Below are 19,982 nucleotides of genomic sequence, written 5' to 3'. Positions count from 1 at the left end.
GAGAAAAGAACACATGGACAGGGAGTGGGGGAGACAATAAACAAGGTGTGGGGGGTATAAACACGATGAGGGGGAGGGAAATCAGGGGGGCAACGTTTCGGGGAGAAGACCCCTTCCTCAGGCCCGTTCCCTCAGGTCCATGTGGACCACAAGGTACTTCCCTTGACCCTGTCTCCCCAGCCACCAAAGCATCGTCCAACAATAAAGTTAAATGCGTAATCAAACAGAGTATAAGCTCATTAGATAAAGTCCAGAATCAGCAAAAGTATCAACAAAGTTTAAGTAAAGAATCAAACCGTCAGGTTCTTGGCAACAACAAATCCCCTCTCTTACTCCTGCTGTATGGGATTGCTATCATCGAGTTTATACCCCCAGTCCCACCCCCACACCTTGTTATTGTCTCCCCCACTCCCTGTCTCAGTGTTCTTTTCCCCTCACCACCTTTATTTAGGGTCCATTACTATTTACCCGCTTGTGCTTGCATTAAATAATTAACATTTTGGCATATACTTTGTTTTGATCATTTTTCCCTTAGTCAGTGAGTGCTGGAACTCTAGTTGATATATGGCACTAAGAAGGTACATTGTCAGGCCTCAGCCACCATTTTTAATGCTGTAGCATGTAGCTGATATACATCCAGATGTACCGGAGCTGTACCGGTTATACATACAGACATGTTTGTGCTGCTACAAGAGAAGCAGAAGACGGAGGAGCTAGTAGTGAACCAGATATTACATTACAAAAGATGTTGGCCCTTGACTCCCAACCAGAAAATTTGGAAAATGATACAGCTCAACCCCGTTATAACGCGATCCGTTACAACGCGAATCCGCTTATAAATGCGATGCAAGCGTGGCTCCCAATTTTCATATATATATATGAATACTTTACATGTCATTTCCCAGAATCCCTTGCTGCAGTGGAAGTGCTGTGTGCTGGGTGATAATGGTGAAAGGCGGGGTTGCAGACCTGCCTAAGACATGCAAATGAGCTCACAGTAATATTTCCATTTGCTGTATGCTTTGCTGTGGTGGGTTTTTGTCACTTTTTTTACCCATCATAACTTAACTAAGTATGGTGAAACCTATCCCATGCTTCATTTTGCAAAGCCAGTGTAACCAACCCTATACTGATGAGACCCCTTAAGGTCAAAACAGCTTTCTGTGGGTGGGTTTACTGGCTATGCATCTTAACCCAGGCTGTGCTCAAAGCTGTGAAATGCAGCAAGCATAAGCTTATAGGGGACCATGTTATATGGTTTTGAAGCAAAAGGTGGCTATTCTGGAACCAGGGTCATGTGTAGATGTGAACGAGGCAAGATAGCTTAACTCAGCCCCTTTTCCAAAGCACACCCAGTCCTGCTATATTTTCTTCACTTTATTGGGAAAGCATTAATCATATACAGGCACTCAGCCCCTCTTCAGATCAGGCTTTTTCCTCTCCCTCCTGGGGGCTGTAATTGTAGGTGCGCTGGATCATCCAGTCCCTTGTCTGCGGGAACCAGTCCCGGAAGAAGCAGGCGGGTCGTACATACCAAGGGTAATACATCTCCCGTAAGCGACCCGCGCCAGCCGCTATCACGGCCAAGGCGGCATCACGGGCAGGGTACGCAGGCACGGATATCTTATCCCTTTGGGGAAGAGAGAGGTAACAGGGGCAAGAAAATTTTTTTTTACTGTGAAAAGCAAGAAATTGTTCGGTTAAGAAATGCACTTCAACTCACGGGATGTAACATAATACATTGTAATAACTGTACGGTATGTAGCCAGCTTCTCACTACACTGAGAGAGAAGCAGACACACAGAATACTGACAGAGAAGGACGACGGAAACCGAGAGACAGACAAATAGGGAGATTTCAGAGAGTCGAGAGCGAGAAAAGAGCGAAACATACATCTTTATAATACACCTACATATATATTCTTTTTCTTATGAGAGTAAGCTTGGGTATTGATCTTAACTACAAAAGAAAGCCAGGGATCTCATAGGGTCTGAGGTTTTACAGCAGATAGGGAAATGGGCAGACTGAGTGGGCCAAGGGCTTTTAATCTGCCATCAAATTCTATTGGTGGTAGTGAATGGGTTAAGCCATTTCTGTGTTGGCGTAAGGCCTCGGTCCCGCTGCGCTCGTTGGCGCGGGCGGCCATGTCGCGAGTTCCCCACCAGCAGGGGAATCCTCGCGAGCCGGTCCCGGTCCCCCCTGGCTGCACAGAGCACTACACGCTGTGGCGCGTCAGCCGCTAGGGGACACAAGAAAATGGTGATGTCTAGCATTGACGCGTCACGTGGTGTGGCTGTGAGCCAATGGGGAGGGGAGGCTTCGGGAGGAGGAGAGGCTTCGGGGAGCGGGGAGGAGTGTGGAGTGAAAGCGTGAGTGCCTGTCTGTGTGTGTCTGAGTGCGTGTGTGCCTGTCTGTGTGTGTATGTGTGTGCCTGAGTGCGTGAGTGCCTGCCTCTGTCTGTGTGTGTGTATGAGTGCGTGAGTGCCTGCCTGTGTGTGTGCGCGTGTATGTGTGTGTGTGTGTGTGTGTATGTATGTATGAGTGCCTGCGTGTGTGTGTGTTTAATACTTACCATCAGCAGCTCCCTCCTGCAGCCCGTGGAGGGAGGGGGGGGGAGAGTAGCGGGTCCCTCCGCTCAAGCCACGCCCCCCCCTCCCTGTCAAGCCTCCCACTCCCGCCCACCTCCCGCTCCGGCTCCCTACAGACCGCATATCGCGGTCTGTGTATGTCAGCGCACCGCCTGTATGCAGTGCGGGCGCGCTGACTCTGGGAGCGGGGCCTTAGCCTTACATGGACATACCAGCTTTAGGGCCACATGACCGCTATCACCAGCCCCTGTGCCGCTGCCAGTACTGCAACAAGGTACTACTATAAGACAGCTCCAATACCAACCACACTCACTTTATCTTCTCCATGGCTGACTGGGTGTCAATCAGCCCCAGGATGCAGAGAGTGATGGACACGTGGATACCCCGCATGGCCAGCTCATGACGTAATGAACCGAAGAAACCATCCAGGGCAAACTTGGAGGCTGAGTAGGACGTGGTGTATGGGGTGGGAATTTTACCTGTGGAGGAAAGGGGGACACTGAGCCAGTAAATACCTCCCCACCTGACCTGGCAGAGATGGAAAGCTGAGACCCCTCTAATACCAACATTGTCCTCCATCATACGTACACTACCACCTCCTATACTGACCCCTATTATACTAACACGACGCCCTCCTATACCAACCCTACCCCCTCCTGCAATAACACTGCCCAATTTATACTAACACAAACCCATACTATAACGACACTGCCCCATTATACTAACACTACCCCCTCCTATAATAACACTGACCCCTATTGTACTAACACAAACCCATACTATAACGACACTACCCCATTATACTAACAATACCCCCTCCTATAATAATACTGACCCCCTATTGTACTAACACAAACCCATACTATAACGACACTACCCCATTATACTAACACTACCCCCTCCTATAATAATACTGACCCCTATTGTACTAACACTGCCATTATACTAACACTACCCTCTCCCACACCAACACTGCCCTCTCCTATACCGACACTGCCCCTATTATACTATCACTACCATCTCCTATAACACTGCACCCTATTATACCAACACTTTCCCTAATGATATTAACACTACTCCCTCCTATATCAACAGTGTTCCCTATTCTAGCAACGCTGCACCCTAGTATACAAAGGCTGCGTTTATAGTGCCGGCGACGTGTCGTCGCCTCAAAACAAATGCATTGCCGCCGTCGCGTGCGCTTATAATAAGCGCGACGCGACGGTTTGGTGCGATTGTTGGAAGTCATCTCTATTTGATATTTCCAGCGACCGCAGCCTGACGTCACCGTCGCGTCGCCGGCACTATAAGCGCAGCCTGACGTCGCCGGCACTATAAGCGCAGCCTGACGTCGCCGGCACTATAAGCGCAGCCTTACTCTGCTACACCAATGCTTCCCTCCTACACTCCACTACTTACACTCCCATAGTACCCATCAACCAAGCAAATGGTTTTATAAAATAAAATAATAAAAATGTTACAAATTAAAATTAAAGAATAGATGAATGTATTTAAAGATAAAACAATGAATAATAATATAACATTATACAATAAAAAAAGTAATAACATCATAAAACAGTTAAAGTAAAATAATAAAATAATAAAATAATACAGCCCAATAATAAAGTCATAAAAATATATTAGAATAATATAAGAAAGTAATAAAATAAAAACCAGATATGAATTTGACCCTGGCACACTGACCTGTGACAGATGAGAGTACAATGATTGAGCCATTAGACTCTGCTAAGTGAGGGAGAGCAGTGGAGGCGAGGTGTATATAACTGAGAAAATTCACCTGCAAAACACAAGGCAACCCTGAGAGTGAGGTAGTGGGAGAAAGAGGAGAAGGGGGGGGGGGGAGGAGAGGAGGGGAGGGGGAGAGGAGAAAGAGGGGGGAGGGGTAGAGGAGAAAAATGGGGGGAGGATAAATAGGGGGGGGAGGAGAAAAAGGGGGGAGGAGAAAGAGAGGAGGGGGGGAGGGGGGAGGAAAAAGAGGGGGGATGGGAGAGAAAGGGGTAGGGCCGCTTTATAGATTAGGTCGACAAGGCACAGTGCCTGGGGCCTACGAACCTTTTAGGGCCTACAATATTTCACTTGAAAAAATACCTAAACAAAAAAAAATCACAAAATAAGAGAAAACAGCAAGTTTTAATTTAAAATGCCTTCGAAGTATCGATACCTTTAAATATCGAAACAAAAGTATCGATGCCAAATATCGGTAGTATCGAAAGAAACAAGCAAACGATGAAATTAGCATAAAAATAAGTAAAAAATATCGGACACACAGGCCTCTAGAAATAAAAGTGCCTAGGGCCTATGAAGGTCTTAAAACGGCCCTGGAAAGGGGGAGAGGAGAGAGTTGGGGGGGGGGGGGGGGAGGGGGAGAGGAGAAAGAGGGGGGAGGGGGAGAGGAGAAATATGGGGGGGAGAATAAATAGGGGGGGAGGAGAAAAAGGGGGGAGGAGAAAGAGGGGGGGGAGAAAGAGAGGAGGGGGGAGGGGAGGGGAGAGGGGGGAGGAAAAAGAGGGGGGATGGGAGAGAAAGGGGTAGGGCCGCTTTATAGATTAGGTCGACTAGGCACAGTGCCTTGGGCCTACGAACCTTTTAGGGCCTACAATATTTCACTTGAAAAAATACCTAAACAAAAAAAAATCACAAAATAAGAGAAAACAGCAAGTTTTAATTTAAAATGCCTTCGAAGTATCGATACCTTTAAATATCGAAACAAAAGTATCGATGCCAAATATCGGTAGTATCGAAAGAAACAAGCAAACGATGAAATTAGCATAAAAATGAGTAAAAAATATCGGACACACAGGCCTCTAGAAATAAAAGTGCCTAGGGCCTATGAAGGTCTTAAAACGGCCCTGGAAAGGGGGAGAAGAGAGAGTTGGAGGGGGGGAGATAAGAGAAAGAGGGATGGGAGAGAGAGGGGGGGAGGGGAGAGAGAGGGGGGGAGGGGAGAGAGAGGGGGGGGAGGGGAGAGAGAGGGGGGGGAGGGGAGAGAGAGGGGGGGGAGGGGAGAGAGAGGGGGGGGGAGGGGAGAGAGAGGGGGGGGGAGAGAGGGGGAGGGGAGAGAGAGGGGGGGGAGTGGAGAGAGAGGGGGGGGGAGAGAGAGGGGAGGGGGGAGAGAGGGGGGGGAGAGAGAGGGGGGGAGAAAGAGAGGGGGGGAGAGAGAGGGGGGGAGAGGGGATCCAGAGGGGCAGAGAGAGGATAGAGAAAAGGAAAGAGGGGAGAGAAGGAGAGAGGAGAAAGGGAGGGAGAGAGTGGGGGAAGGGAGAAAGTGTCAGAGGAAAAGAGAGGGGAGGGAGAGAAGGAGAGGGTGGAGAAGAGAGTGAAAGGGATAGAGATAGGGGTCAAGGGAGAATAAAGAAAGAAGGGCAAAAGGGAGAGAGAGAGGGGGGGGGAAGGAGAGGAATAAGAGAGGGAAAATTGCGTTTTAACAGGAAAGGGTGGAGTGTTGTTAAGATAAATTAGTTTCCTTCACAATGATAGAGAAACTGAGGTTTGTATAAAAAAAAGTAGTGGTAATCAGTACCCGTAGTATCATCATACAGTGCCACCATGGGAAATCATAGAACTCAGACCCTGGGGCCGGCTTGGTGTTTGTGCCATCGGTGTGACTGCCACGGGCCCCGCGCTTGCAGAGGCCCCACTCTCTCTACCGGGACCCCTCCTGTGGAGTGGCGGAAGCGGCAACAGATGGAGCATCTGTGTGAGGACCCTCCAGCGCCGCCACAACCTCCCCACAGGTAGGACTCTGGGGAGCGTAAGAGGCCCCTCACCCATAGTTTGTTGCGCCCCCTCCCCCCCTGCAGTTTTCCAAGCCGGTCCTGATATTCCCATCGGAGACCCTCCCACAGCGCACGGACCTGCATTAGCCAGCGTGTGTGGTTAACGTCTCCCTCCCATATCTGGAACGGGGACGATCCTATATGATTCAACACCAGGTAATCCAAACCGCCTGGAATCGGGAAAAACAAATCAAATTACCGCTGCGCACTCTCAAAGGTGCAATCCTATCTGGCATCAAAAATAAATAAATCAAATTTTGTTTTTGCAATGTCACTGTCTTCCTTAAACAGATGTAACCAGGCTAAAAGCAAGGATTTGGCTAGTTTGGTTTCTTTTGGAAATGTAGAATATTTTTTTTTTATCGGGACCTTTGAATGACGGGGCGCTTGTCAATCAAGTGTTTACTAAACTTCTAGCACAGGGGTGGCCAACTCCAGTCCTGGAGAGCCACCAACAGGTCAGGTTTTAAGGATATCCCTGCTTCAGCACAGGTTGCTCAGTCATTGGCTGAACCACCTGTGCTGAAGCAGTGATATCCTTAAAACCTGACCTGCTGGTGGGCCCTGAGGACTGGAGTTGGCCACTCCTGGGCTAGACTGTAAAATTTGACGAGCAGGCCCCTAAGTATCTTCTGCATCTGTTTGCGCCTGTTTTGTCTTATTTGCATGTCCTTCTGTTTATGTAATAGATGTCGCTGGTACACCTCCCCCCACACACCTGTACTGCGCTGCGGAATATATTGGCGCTTCACAAATAGACGTTTAATACCAGTAATATAATCGCTACGATTTGAATATTTTGTTACTAGGAGGGTCTGCAACTTTAAAATCTCATAATACAGCGACAGTATATCTTGGTAGCTTATTACATTCAAAGAATTAGGTAGAAATCCTTTTTTTTTCTGTTAAAGACCAGGTGTTACAAAGTATAACATACATCAATAAACAGAACAATAATCTGGTGTATTGCGCTGATAACTTGGAATCTGAGTTGAGCACATTAATGGAGTGTAGCAGTTGCAGGTGAGAAGACACGAGAGGGATTTGATGAGAGCTGCCAATTTCACAAGTATTGTATTGTATTGTATGTCTTTATTTGTATAGCGCCATTATTGTACATAGCGCTTCACAGCAGTAATACACGTAGTAATCATATAAATAACAAATAATAAATAAATATAAATAACAGATCATGGGAATAAGCGCTTCAGACAAACTTAACATTTAGGAAGAGGAGTCCCTGCTCTGAGGAGCTGACAATCTAATTGGTAGGTAGGAGGAACGGACAGAAACAGTAGGAGAGCATTTTGGTAAGTGCTTCTGCAGGGGGCCAAGCTTTATGTATCATGTGTCTAATAATATCCACAGTGCTATTCATATGCTTCTTTAAGCAGGTGTGTCTTAAGGTGGGTCTTAAAGGTGGATAGACAGGGTGCTAGTCGTGTATCGAGGGGAAGGGCATTCCAGAGGTGTGGGGCAGTCAGTGAGAAGGGTTTAAGGCGGGAGAGGGCTTTAGATACAAAGGGGTTCTTCCTTGTTTATCGTTTGTGGTAAACCAATATAGGTACAGTATGTTAAATCCACATACAGTCAAATATCTAGTAACCCAATCCATCCTCAAGAGATGTAGATTAGTTGCAGGTTGTGATTTCTTTTAATGGACCAACATGAGCGATCATAGTAGATTTAAAAGTGTAGATAGATTTCTAGACCGAACAGGTCTCTTCTTTATGTGAACAGAGCTTTACAAACCTCACAGGTCCCTTCTTCACGTGTACAGGGCTTTCTACACGTCACAGGTCCCTTCTTCACGTGTACAGAGCTTTCTACACTTCACAGGTCTCTTCTTGAGGTTAACAGATCTTTCCAAACCTCACATGTCTCTTTTTCACGTGAACAGAGCTTTCCAAACCTCGCAGGTCTCTTCTTGAGGTTAATAGATCTTTCCAAACCTCACATGTCTCTTTTTCACGTGTACAGAGCTTTCCAAACCTCACATGCGTCTTCTTCACATGTACAGAGCTTTCAAAACCTCACAGGTCTCTTCTTCACGTGTACAGAACTTTACAAACCTCATGGGTCTCTTCTTCAGATGTACAGAGCTTTACAACCTGTACAGGTCTCTTCTTTACGTGTATAGAGCTTTACAAACCTCACAGATCTCTTTTTCACGTGTACCGACATTTGAAGAAGTGACTTGTGAGGTTTGGAAAGCTCTGTACAATACATTTTGCCCCAAATCCTTGATTCTTCATCCTTATAGAATAGTCACCTCCCAGCCCCAAAATAGGTAAGATTTGAGTTATGTTAACTGGCTCCATACTGTAAAGTAGTGTTACACACAGCACCTCCAATGAGTAGTACTTTCATACACACACTCCAGCCTCCTCTCACCCAGTGCTGCGATCGCCTGCCCCACCACTCGTTCCGGAGCCTCGGGAGACGCCATGTCTGCAGGGACCAGGGAGACTTTTTTTGCCCCAAGCTCCAGGCACCTCGTCCTCACCTGCAGTCAATAAGAGACAACCATAAGAAATAAATGCCCCCTATGTCTGTGTCACTGTCACACTGCATCGGGAGGGACAGACTTGTACTGTAGGTCACTTCTGTCTGTCACTGTCATCTGGTGTGGGGAGGAACAGACTCCAAGGGAAATAAGTCTTTTCCCTAATTCTACATTTTAATGCTGTACAGTGGCGCAAATTGTTTTGTTTTGAGGGGGGGGGAGAAGGCGGGGGGGGGGGGAGAAGGCGGGGGGCCCGGCGGTCACAGAGGCCCTGCGCTCTTACCCAAGGCATTTAAATTAAATGCCGGGAGACCTCGCAAGGCCTCTGTAACTCACTTACCTTGATTCAGCTGTCTTCGGACAACACGCTGCTGGTCATTTGACGCTGGCACAAAGGTAAGGGGGGGACGGTACGCGAGCACTGGGGGAGAGCAGGCAGGGGGGGCGCAGCCCCAAAAGTTTGCTCACCCTGTATACTATACTACTTTCTCTGTTTTGCTTTCACTCCCCTCTGCTCTCTCTCCCTGGTCCTGTCTCTGACACTGCTCTGCTCTCCCACTCCTGTTTTCTATCTGTCTCTTTCACTTCTCTCTCTCTCTCCTCTGTTCTCTTTTCTCTCCTCTCCTGGCTCTCTCTCTCTTTGCAGTGCACTGCAGCTGTCCCTGGCACATGGCGTGACACTCTGCCGCTTACCTCCTGCAGAGCATTCTCCCTTCTTGCGGTCAGAACGAGCTCAGCTCCTGCCCTGGAGAAGTGATAAGCTATCTCCTCCCCGATGCCCGTGCTGGCTCCGGTGACAAGGACCCTTGCATTCGCTAGATTGGCTGTGACAGAATGACAGGGCACGCAGGATGAAGCCAGGAAAGAAATGGTGAGACATATTAGAATTGACTCATATCATTCATTATATTCATCAGCTGTCCCCATAGACTTTCATGGGATCCCCCTCTACACGAAATGATTTGTCCCACTAGAATTTCATGGGACCCCCCCTCTACAAGAAAGGATCTGACCTCATAGAAACATCACATTTGACAGCAGATAAGAACCACTTGGCTAGCGCTCCTCTTTCTTTGGTATATGCGACCCTCCTGTACTTTGTTCAATCCCTTTATATATTTGAAAGTTTCTATCCTATCCCCCCTCTCCCTTCTGTCTTCTAAGCTGTACATAGTAAGATCCTGTAGTATTTCCTAAGTCTTATGTTGTACATCATGCACCATCTTAGTAGCCCTTTTTTCTACAATCGCTAATTTATTTACGTCCTGGAGATAGGGTCTCCAGAATTGAACACAGTACTCTAAATGAGGTCTCACCAATGGTCTATAAAGGGGCCTCACCAGCCCTCTCTGATGCTAATGCCTCTCCCTATACAACCTGACATCCTGCTGACATTGCCCATAGCTTTGGTACATTGCTCACCTACTTTAAGTGCTGATATACAGTAGCAGTAGTGTATAATAGTTGACATGATGGTGCCATTAATCCTATAATCTGCCTTTGGGTTTTTGTGACCCAAATGCATTATTTTGCACTTTTCACCCACTCTCGTGACCATTTCTTAAATGTTTAGTCATTCCCCCCTGGAGAGGGGGATATTTGTGTCATATGCACAAAGGCACACTTTCCCCTCCAAACCATCAGTAATGTCCCTAATAAAGATATTAAAGAGCACCGGTCCCAATACAGATTCCTGAGTTACTCCACTGGTTACCTTCCCCCCCTTCCCTGATTGTATTGCCTTTACCACAACTCTGTCACCTATCCTTCAGCCAGTGTCTTATCCACAAAAGCACAATACACACAGCGCACCGGGGATTAATGACCAGAAAATAAAAGTGAATGACGTGTGACTTAAAATAAAGCCTCTAATAAAATAAGTAATAAAATGTTTATTGGATATATGAAAAAGTCTATTAGACCATACATAAAAACACACAAAAAATAGGCTGTGTTAACGCCGCCCAAATGCAACGGCATGTACTCACACTGTTATAACACATGAATTGAGACCCTAAGGTAACACAAAAACCCTTGAGGCAATACTGATCTGCACAACATGAACAGAAAATCAGTCGCTGGGCCAAAAGCTGAGAAGGAGGAGGCAGGTGCTCACCATAGAAGCGCTCGCTGGAGCCGCTCGCTGGAGCAAAAACGTCCAGACCGCACCAGCCGTGGAGATGACACTGGCAGCCCGAACGTCTTATCCATTAGGCTAAGGCCCCGCTCCCTCAGTCAGCGCGCCCGCACTGCAGACAGACGGGGCGCTGACAGACACAGACCGCGATATGCGGTCTGTAGGGAGCGGGAGCCGGGGCTGGAGTGGGAGGGAGGGGCGTGGTTTAAGCAGAGGGGGGCGTGGTTTAAGCGGAGGGGGGCGTGGTTTAAGCGGAGGGGGCATGGTTTAAGCGGAGGGACCCGCTATCCCCCCCCCCCCTCCACGGGCTCGGGCTCCCGGGCTGCAGGAGGGAGCTGCTGCGGGCTGCCCTACTCACACGCTGACACTCAGGCACACACACACACACACACTCAGGCACACACAGACACACAGACAAGCACTCATGCACACACACACACGCAGGCAGGCACTCACGCACTTAGGCACACACATACACACACACAGATAGGCACTAAGACACACACATACACACACACAGACAGGCACTCACGCTGCTTTCCCTCCACACTCCTCCCCGCTCCCCGAAGCCTCCCCTCCTCCCGAAGCCTCCCCTCCTCATTGGCTCACAGCCACACCACGTGACGCGTCGACGCTTGGATTACAATTCTCTTGAATCCCCTGCCGGCTGACGCGTCACAGCGTGTAGTGAGCTGTGCCGTGAGGGGGGACTGGGACAGGCTCGGGAGGGTTCCCCTGCTGGTGGGGAAAGCTCGTGCAGCCGCCCGCGCCGCCGGGCGCAGCGGGTCCCAGGCCTTAGGCTGAGTCCATAGAAGGACAGGCCGTGCTGAGCCGTGCGGACGCTCTGCGCTGAGCCCCTGCATCCTCAATGAGGATGCCTTGAGAGGGGGCTCACGCGAGCGTCCGCAGGCGTGCTGACGAGTTGGTGTTTTCAGCCGAGCGCCAAGCTGTTTTTCAGCGCGCTGTCGGCTGAAAACCTCCAATCATTGCACAGCAGTGTCAACGGCACGGTGCCGTGACGTCGACGTCAGTGCGTCGCGGGCGATTGGCCCAGCGACGTCACTGCCCCGCCTCCCTCAGTCTCCCACCGCCTCCGATCGCGCCTGCTGGCTCGCCTGCATGGGCATGAAATCGCGCAGATTTCAGCAGGCGAGCGTCAGCGTCAGCGCGGCTCGGATCTCCTCACCCCTCTATGGCCCGGGCCTTAGAGTTCAATCCCAAGCTTTGCAACTTGTTAATCAGTCTTCTATGTGGGACAGTGTCAAATGCCTCACTAACATGTTGGTAAACTACTATTGCTCTACCCTGATCTATTACCTTAGTCACCCAGTCAAAGAAATCAATTAGATTTATTTGCCATGGTCTCCCCCCAGTAAACCCATGCTGTCTGGGATCTTGTAGGTTGATGGAAATGATTTATCCCCATCGACTTTCATGGGATCCCCCTGAACAATAAATGACTTGTCCTCATAGACTTTCCTGGTATCCCCCTGAACAATAAATGCTGTATCCCCATAGACTTTGTGTCACTTACTTGGTTCAAAGTTGTCCCTGCAGAGATATGCCAGGATTCCTACCAGGGCAATAAGACACCAGCCCTTTGCTGCATAGCCCATGTTTGAACACACCTAGAATCTGAGCCGTGTCGCCGTCTACACAGACCGATCACCCTGAGCTTCCTGTTCTGCCGAGCGGGTGACACCCTGTGCTGTATAGACACAAAGTTCCGTGCAGAACAAAACATGTCAGTGCGTGACCTATTTCACACTGTGCTGAGAGGGGGATCACAGTACAGGCAAGGGTCACACGCAAGATATTACCAGTCCATAAAGCACATACCACAAGATTAACGCTTTCAGTGATCGGCAATACAGAGCATGACAGCAGTTAAATGAGCACTGTATATCTTTACTACACACAGAGCAATGTGTATGTATTATATACAGAGCACATTGTATCTGTACCATATACACAGCATATTGCAGCTGAAGTGCTATGTACATTAATGGCGCTATATAAAGAAGGATATACATACTATAAACAGAGAAAGTTATACATGTGTTGCATACCACCCATTGTGGCCAAGCACTGCCACCTACAGCACTTATTCCCTGTAGTCTCTGTAAATTCCCCATCAAAACTCTTAGATTGTAAGCTCTTCGGGGCAGGGATTTCCTTTCCTATTGTCTGATTTTGCTGCACTTATTGTATTATTATAATTCCCTGTACTGTATTCTTTGTGAAGCGCTGACTACACTTTTGGCGCTATATAAATAAAGACATACAATACAATACAGAAAAATCTGTGTTTCTGTATTACACACAATGTATATATGCATCGTATTCATACAGTGTCTCTGTGTTATACACAGAAAAGTGTCTGCATCATATTCATGTTGGTTGTAAACTTGGTCCGTATTTATTGCCTACTTACAATGTAGACAAAATATAAACGCAACTCCCAAACTGGCAAATGTTGTAGGTGATTGGTTATCAGATGAGACGCACCTCAGGATAGAAGAAACAGCGAAACATAGCGCATATCAGTAGAAAAATAACGTGTGTGTGTCTAAAAATGTAAGAGCCGTACTCACACTCTTTACATAGTTTAAAAGCATTTCACAATATTTTTGGACCTCGTGAGCTGGGGAGAGGGTACTCACATTGGCGTCGCAGAAGGATCGGAGGCGGTGAGCTGATTGGTCACTCACGATGTCCAAAAATATTGTGAAATGCTTTTAACCTATGTAAAGAGTGTGAGTACGGCTCTTACATTTTTTAGACACACACATTATTTTTCTACTGATATGCGCTATGTTTCGCTGTTTCTTCTATCCTGAGGTGCGTCTCATCTGATAACCAATCACCTACAACATTTGCCACAGTTTTGGATTTGCGTTTATATTTTGTCTACATTGTAAGTAGGCAATACATACGAACCAAGTTTACAACATATTACCATTGTATTTAAACACCTGCACTTAGATGTTATTTTATGTCTTTTTCTTGCTGGATACATTCCATGCTCCCCCTGGAATCTAAAGAAAATTGGAGTCTTTTGGGACCAACAGAGATAATCCCTACGAGAGGGTTTGAGCAGTGGAGTCACACTATGATTAAATAAATGGCTGTGATGGCAGATACAATAGATTTCTTCAAAAAAAGGTTGGACATCTTTTTTTAGAAAGAAAAGGTATACAGGGATATACCAAATAAATATACATGGGAAGGATGTTGAGTCTGGAAGGAATTTATATTTCCCCTTATGAGATGTCATTGGATGATATGACTCTGGTTTTTTTTGCTTGCCTTCCTCTGGATCAATAAGTAAGTATAGATATAGGATAAAGTATCTGTTGTCTAAATTTAGCATAGGTTGAACTTGATGGACGTATGTCTTTTGTCAACCTCATCTACTATGTAACAATGTAACTATGCACTATTAACTGTTTATTTTCCACTATATTATTGTATTAGTGATTATTGCACAAGCACATTAATTTACTTAAGTTAGTTATACGAATGCCTAGTTTTTCACCTTTTTGTATAATATTCATGTATATCTGTGTTATACACAAAGCAGTATATATATGCATACTGTGTGTATCTGTGTTATATATGCAGGGCAATGTATATGTGCATTGCATTCTTACAACGTGAGTTAACGTGTGTTATACATAGAGCAGTGTGTATCTGCATCATATTTTTACAGTCTGTATCTGTGTTATACACAGAGCAGTGTGTGTATCTGATGTCCTTGCTGACTCTCTGCTTTAATGTGGTGGAATAATAGGATAAAAAAGCCTGAATATTGTGGTTCTTTCTGGAAGGCAAGAAAAATAAACAGCAATGTGACAGTCCATGTCAAATGTTGTACAATAAACAGGGTTTTATCTTGGGGAAAGTGTTAATCTTCTGGGACAGGGGTGTGTTTAATTGAATTATTTACAGACTCGCTGCATTAAAGTCTATGAGACCAATGATACTAGTAATAAGTGAGATGGCCCTTCGATGACTGAGACTGCTTCCCAATGAGACTGCCTTCCATTGAGTGAGACTGCCTTCTAATGAGTGACACTGCTATTCAATAAATGAGACTGTCATCCAATGAGTGAAACTGACTTCCAATGAGTTCTAGTATCCCTAATGAGACTGTTCTCCAGTGAAACTGCAGTCCAAGTCATTAGACTGCCCTCCAATGAGCAGCATGCCATCCACTAAGTTAGGCTGCCATCCATTGAGTTAGACTGCCATCTAATAGGTTAAACTGCTATCCAATACGTGAAACTGTCATTCAGTAGGTGAGACTGAGTTCCAATGAGCAAGACTGCCATTCGGTGAGTGACTGCATTCCAGGGAGTGCGACTATCTTGTAATGAGTAAGGCCTCGGCCAGGGTTCCTGCTGGCGTGCAGAGGCGCGCTGAGGCTGAGGGAAAGCGGGTGCTTTCCCTGGCTTTAGACAGCGCGCCGTCCGGGGGCGTGTCGGCGGGCGGGACAGTGACGTCACGGAGCTCGTTCGCCCTCATTGGGCGAACCGCTCACGTGACCGGCCCTGCGTGCCGGCAAGCGGGGAAATTTAAAATTTCCCTAAGACCTACGCTTCCGCAAGCGCTTGCGGAAGCGTAGGCAAGCCCCTACTAAAGCCGCTCTCATTGCGGCTGTAGGGGCTCAGTACCGAGCGGAAGCGCGCCTCAGCCCGCAAGCACACAACATGGACGCGGCCTAAGACTGCCTCCAGTAAGTGACAATCAACTCAAATAATGGAGAGTGTCCTTGAGTAAATGAGACTGCACGAGCACATATTAGACAGGACTTTGCGTAGCGAGTGATAGTATCAATATATACTGTACTGCAGTGTAGTCATCATAGTGCAACAAATTGTGGTCTCCTGCAAAATGTATAGTTATGTGAAGTTTTGCACTTGTAGGAATAGAAATAGGAATAAGGGGTTTAAATTGATTTTATTATTATACTTTTTATCAAATACATACACACAAAATGTAATAATCATACAAATATTCACAAATGGAATTCATGATCTACAAGTTATACAACATAAACACAGTGACATCAGTTGCAGGTGACTGCCACAGGTTTACCACCACCAAGCAAATAGACTACAACTCCCGAGGTACATTGCGAGCCTCGCGCCCATGTGACCCGGAAGTGAGGCGGCTGGCTGCGCAGGCAGGGTGTCCTTGGAGAGGAGGGATATGGCGCCTGCCGTGTTGAGGTTGCTCAAGTGAGTACGGGGAGGGGCAATAACGTTACCGATCCAGCTTGTAGAGTCAATAATAGCACACACCTCACATGCTTGCGGCAATAATATGACACAATTCACACGACTGGGATAATAAGAAGAGTTATTTGTGTAATAGCCGGAGATTCCCCTGTCTAGAGCAATAACGATTAATAGCATCTATAAACATTTTATTTTTCCTAAGGGGTTAGTAATAAATCTGCCCCCCCCCACCCCCCATGGGTATTAACATTACCTGTTTCGTGTATTTAGTGGCTGGGACATTAACCCTTTTGCTTCCAGGTGCAATGCGAAGCAGGCCACTCTGCCAGCAAAGGGATTCACAGGCGTCAATACCCACTGCTGATTTAATGGTAGTAACTTCTTCAGTGTAAAAGAATACCTATCCTTTGCAGGGAACTAAGAGCAATGTAAAATGCCCTCTGGCATTAATAAGAATTGCCCTCAGGTACATGTGGCATTAAGTGTATAATGGTGCTTTGCATCACTTTTCATTACTACATGTGTAACCTTTGTACCCTCAAACATACATTGACACTATACATTGAATTAATCTTTATATCGTGGAAGGAGTAGTCACTTTACCTATACTTCAGGCACCTAAATTAAAATTGTAAGCTCTTAAGGGCAAGGACTCACTGCGCCTCCAAGAAAGCGCTGTGTACACTGTCAGTGGTATATTGGAAGATATTATTATTTTCTTCCCTGTGCTACCTTGTCTCCCTGTCACCTCTACTGCAGTTTTGCCACCAAGGTGGGCTTAGCTGGTGGTGCTGTGTATGTGGCTTATGACCATGGTCTGCTGGGCAGTGGCACACAGGGGGAAGAGGCTCTGAGGAAGACCAAGGCCGCCGTGCCCCCTGCTATTCATGAATGGACAGATTATCTCGGCTGGCAGGTACGGGGACGGGGGGGACAAAAGGAGAGCTTTTGTTAACGGTTCAGTCCAACGCAGCAGGTCAATTAAAAAAAAAAAATTACTTTTAAACAACAACTTTCAAAGATTAAATCTCGTTGAGTTTGACTAGTGATGGCTTTATAATTAGAGACGTGAGGTTTGGGAAGCTCTGTACATGTGAAGAGACGTGAGGTTTGGAAAGCTCGATACTATAATTGCATCTGTGAGGATCTTATGTTGGTCCATCAGAAGGTGATTGTCACCAATCTACATATCTCATGGATCGATGGGGATTCTAGAACTTTGAACTACAAAACCTGTCTTAAAATATAAGACCAACATCATATGAGAAATAAGATGTTAGATGGCACAGAGCTCCCTCTCCATTGTAATATTCTCCTGGGAATTCTATACAGGGGTAAAAGATGAAGTTCCACTCATTTTACAACTCCCACAAATATTTACTCTTTCAGCTCCCATCTACTCCGAAATTTGACTTTTCTGTCTGCGAGTCATGGAATTGGGGTAAGCACAGCACTAAAGGGCTTACATTTGCGGTCCCACATTGTTTTGCACTCTGTCCCCACAAAAGCTGCTGTTTTGACCCATTCTGCACAGTGCACAAAACGAGGTGCCACGTTTGGGAGGCCCCCACAATATGAAGACTTTTTTTAGTTAGTGTCATGCAAAGGTGCAGTCTCCCTTGCATGTTTTTGATGAAGATGCCTCCCCCACCATTGTGGTGTCTGTTTTCACATTTCTAGTTTATTCCCTGCAAACATCTTATTTAAGCTGTATATTTTATCCATAAAAAACAAACAAAAAAAAAAAAACTAGCCCAAAACTTACATGATTAAGGCTGCTAGTGACACTGGTAAATGCAAGCAATTGTTGACAGCACTGGACTTCAAAGAATGTTATCGGAGAGGCTTGTGATAAAATAACTTTACTGATGAGAGCATTAGAAGCCAATATGGAGAACAGCTCAGTGCTGCCTGGTGGGGTGGAGCAAGTGAGAATAAACAGGAGTTGCCATGTGAACACTAAAATTCACAGGCCTATTAAAATCTAAAATAGTCAGAATTATAATTTTTTTTTTTTTAAAGTTGGTTAATCTGCCTTTTTATAGTGAATTATACTGGTCTTACATTCAGAATAGGTCACTTTGGGGGGCAAATGCACCTTATAACTGGGATATTCATTCAGGGAAACTGCCTTCTTTCCTCTCTTTGGCAATCTTTTTCTATCTCCTGACCCCCGCGCTCTGTCTTTCTGGCTCTCAATCTCTCTCGTTGTTCTGAGACTTCTCCGGTTGGGTAACACTGGGTTACACACACGCATTTGATGCAGCGCAGGCTTGCAGATGTAGTCCATTCCCCATCACTCTTAGGCTGCGTTTTTTAGCGTGTGTGACGGAGCACAGGGAGACGCCTGAGCGATTCGTGTATTCTGATGGGGAGGTGTGGTCGCGATGTCACCAGGCTGGTTGGCCCTCATTGGCTGAACCGCTCACGTGACGCGACAGTCACGTGAAAAAAATAAATTATTTGTCGCTTCAAAATGTTGTCGTACTTCCTCGCGCGCACTATGGCCGGCCTGATAGAGGTCCTGTATTTTGCATGTGCCATCGCGCGCACTATTATCACGGCCTTACTCTTTTTCCCTTGCAGGTGTTCAGAAATCCGTGTCTGCGTTGTCCTCAGCTCCGGGCAAAGCCTGCGAGTACACGGCGGAGGGTTGGAGTTATATGAAGGAGCTGGTGAAATGAGTACGCACAGCACCAGTAAATCACAGTGTATATAAACCATGACACACATCAATAAAACAAGCTTTATTTATACACCTACTGTCTCCTTGTGTGTTTCTATGGGCATTTACATTTGTCACCCCAGTTGATCCCAGGAGAGAGCTTTGCTGTTAACCCAGGAGTTCTCAACTCCAGTCTTCAAGAACTCCCTCCCCCCCCCCAACAGGTCAGGTTTTCAGGATATCCCTGCTTCAGCAGAAGCACTTACCAAAATGCTCTCCTACTGTTTCTGTCCGTTCCTCCTACATACCAATTAGATTGTCAGCTCCTCGGAGCAGGGACTCCTCTTCCTAAATGTTACGTTTGTCTGAAGCGCTTATTCCCATGATCTGTTATTTATATGTATTTATTATTTGTTATTTATATGATTACTACGTGTATTACTACTGTGAAGCGCTATGTACAATAATGGCGCTATACAAATAAAGACATACAATACAATACTTGTGAAATTGGCAGCTCTCATCAAATCCCTCTCGTGTCTTCTCACCTGCCACTGCTACACTCCATTAATGTGCTCAACTCAGATTCCAAGTTATCAGCGCAATACACCAGATTATGGTTCTGATTATTGATGTATGTTATACTTTGTAACACCTGGTCTTTAAAAGAAAAAAAAAGGATTTGTACCCAATTCTTTGAATGTAATAAGCTACCAAGATATACTGTCGCTGTATTATGAGATTTTAAAGTTGCAGACCCTCCTAGAAACAAAATATTCAAATCTTAGCGATTATTATTACTGGTATTAAACGTTTATTTGTGACGCGCCAATATATTCCGCAGCGCAGTACAGGTGTGTGGGGGGAGGTGTACCAGCGACATCTATTACATAAACAGAAGGACATGCAAATAAGACCAAACAGGCGCAAACAGATACAGAAGATACTTAGGGGCCTGCTCGTCAAATTTTACAATCTAGCCCAGGAGTGGCCAACTCCAGTCCTCAAGGGCCCACCAGCAGGTCAGGTTTTAAGGATATCCCTGC

The 19,982-nt window shown here is 46.3% G+C and overlaps 2 protein-coding genes across 2 annotated transcripts; one reads left to right on the top strand and one right to left on the bottom strand.

Annotated features, from left to right (window-relative positions):
• Positions 1–1,362: 1,362 nt before the first annotated feature.
• HSD11B1L (hydroxysteroid 11-beta dehydrogenase 1 like) lies at positions 1,363–12,818 on the bottom strand. Its single transcript, XM_075611266.1, has 7 exons — positions 12,563–12,818; positions 9,585–9,715; positions 8,780–8,891; positions 6,464–6,555; positions 4,293–4,386; positions 2,902–3,067; positions 1,363–1,630 (listed from the first exon to the last, which is right to left on the bottom strand). Exons 1-7 carry the CDS (start codon positions 12,642–12,644, stop codon positions 1,426–1,428), a joined length of 882 nt encoding a protein of 293 aa, XP_075467381.1. The 5' UTR covers positions 12,645–12,818; the 3' UTR covers positions 1,363–1,425.
• Positions 12,819–16,119: 3,301 nt separating this feature from the next.
• Positions 16,120–19,029, top strand: MICOS13 (mitochondrial contact site and cristae organizing system subunit 13). The gene is made up of 4 exons (XM_075611265.1): positions 16,120–16,271; positions 17,031–17,187; positions 17,661–17,712; positions 18,858–19,029. Exons 1-4 carry the CDS (start codon positions 16,243–16,245, stop codon positions 18,953–18,955), a joined length of 336 nt encoding a protein of 111 aa, XP_075467380.1. The 5' UTR covers positions 16,120–16,242; the 3' UTR covers positions 18,956–19,029.
• Positions 19,030–19,982: the final 953 nt, after the last annotated feature.

Source organism: Ascaphus truei, chromosome 8, assembly GCF_040206685.1.
Source record: "Ascaphus truei isolate aAscTru1 chromosome 8, aAscTru1.hap1, whole genome shotgun sequence".
NCBI classification, from domain to species: domain Eukaryota; kingdom Metazoa; phylum Chordata; class Amphibia; order Anura; family Ascaphidae; genus Ascaphus; species Ascaphus truei.
The sequence above is the reverse complement of the archived record's forward strand: the minus strand, read 5'-3'. Positions and strand labels throughout refer to the sequence as shown.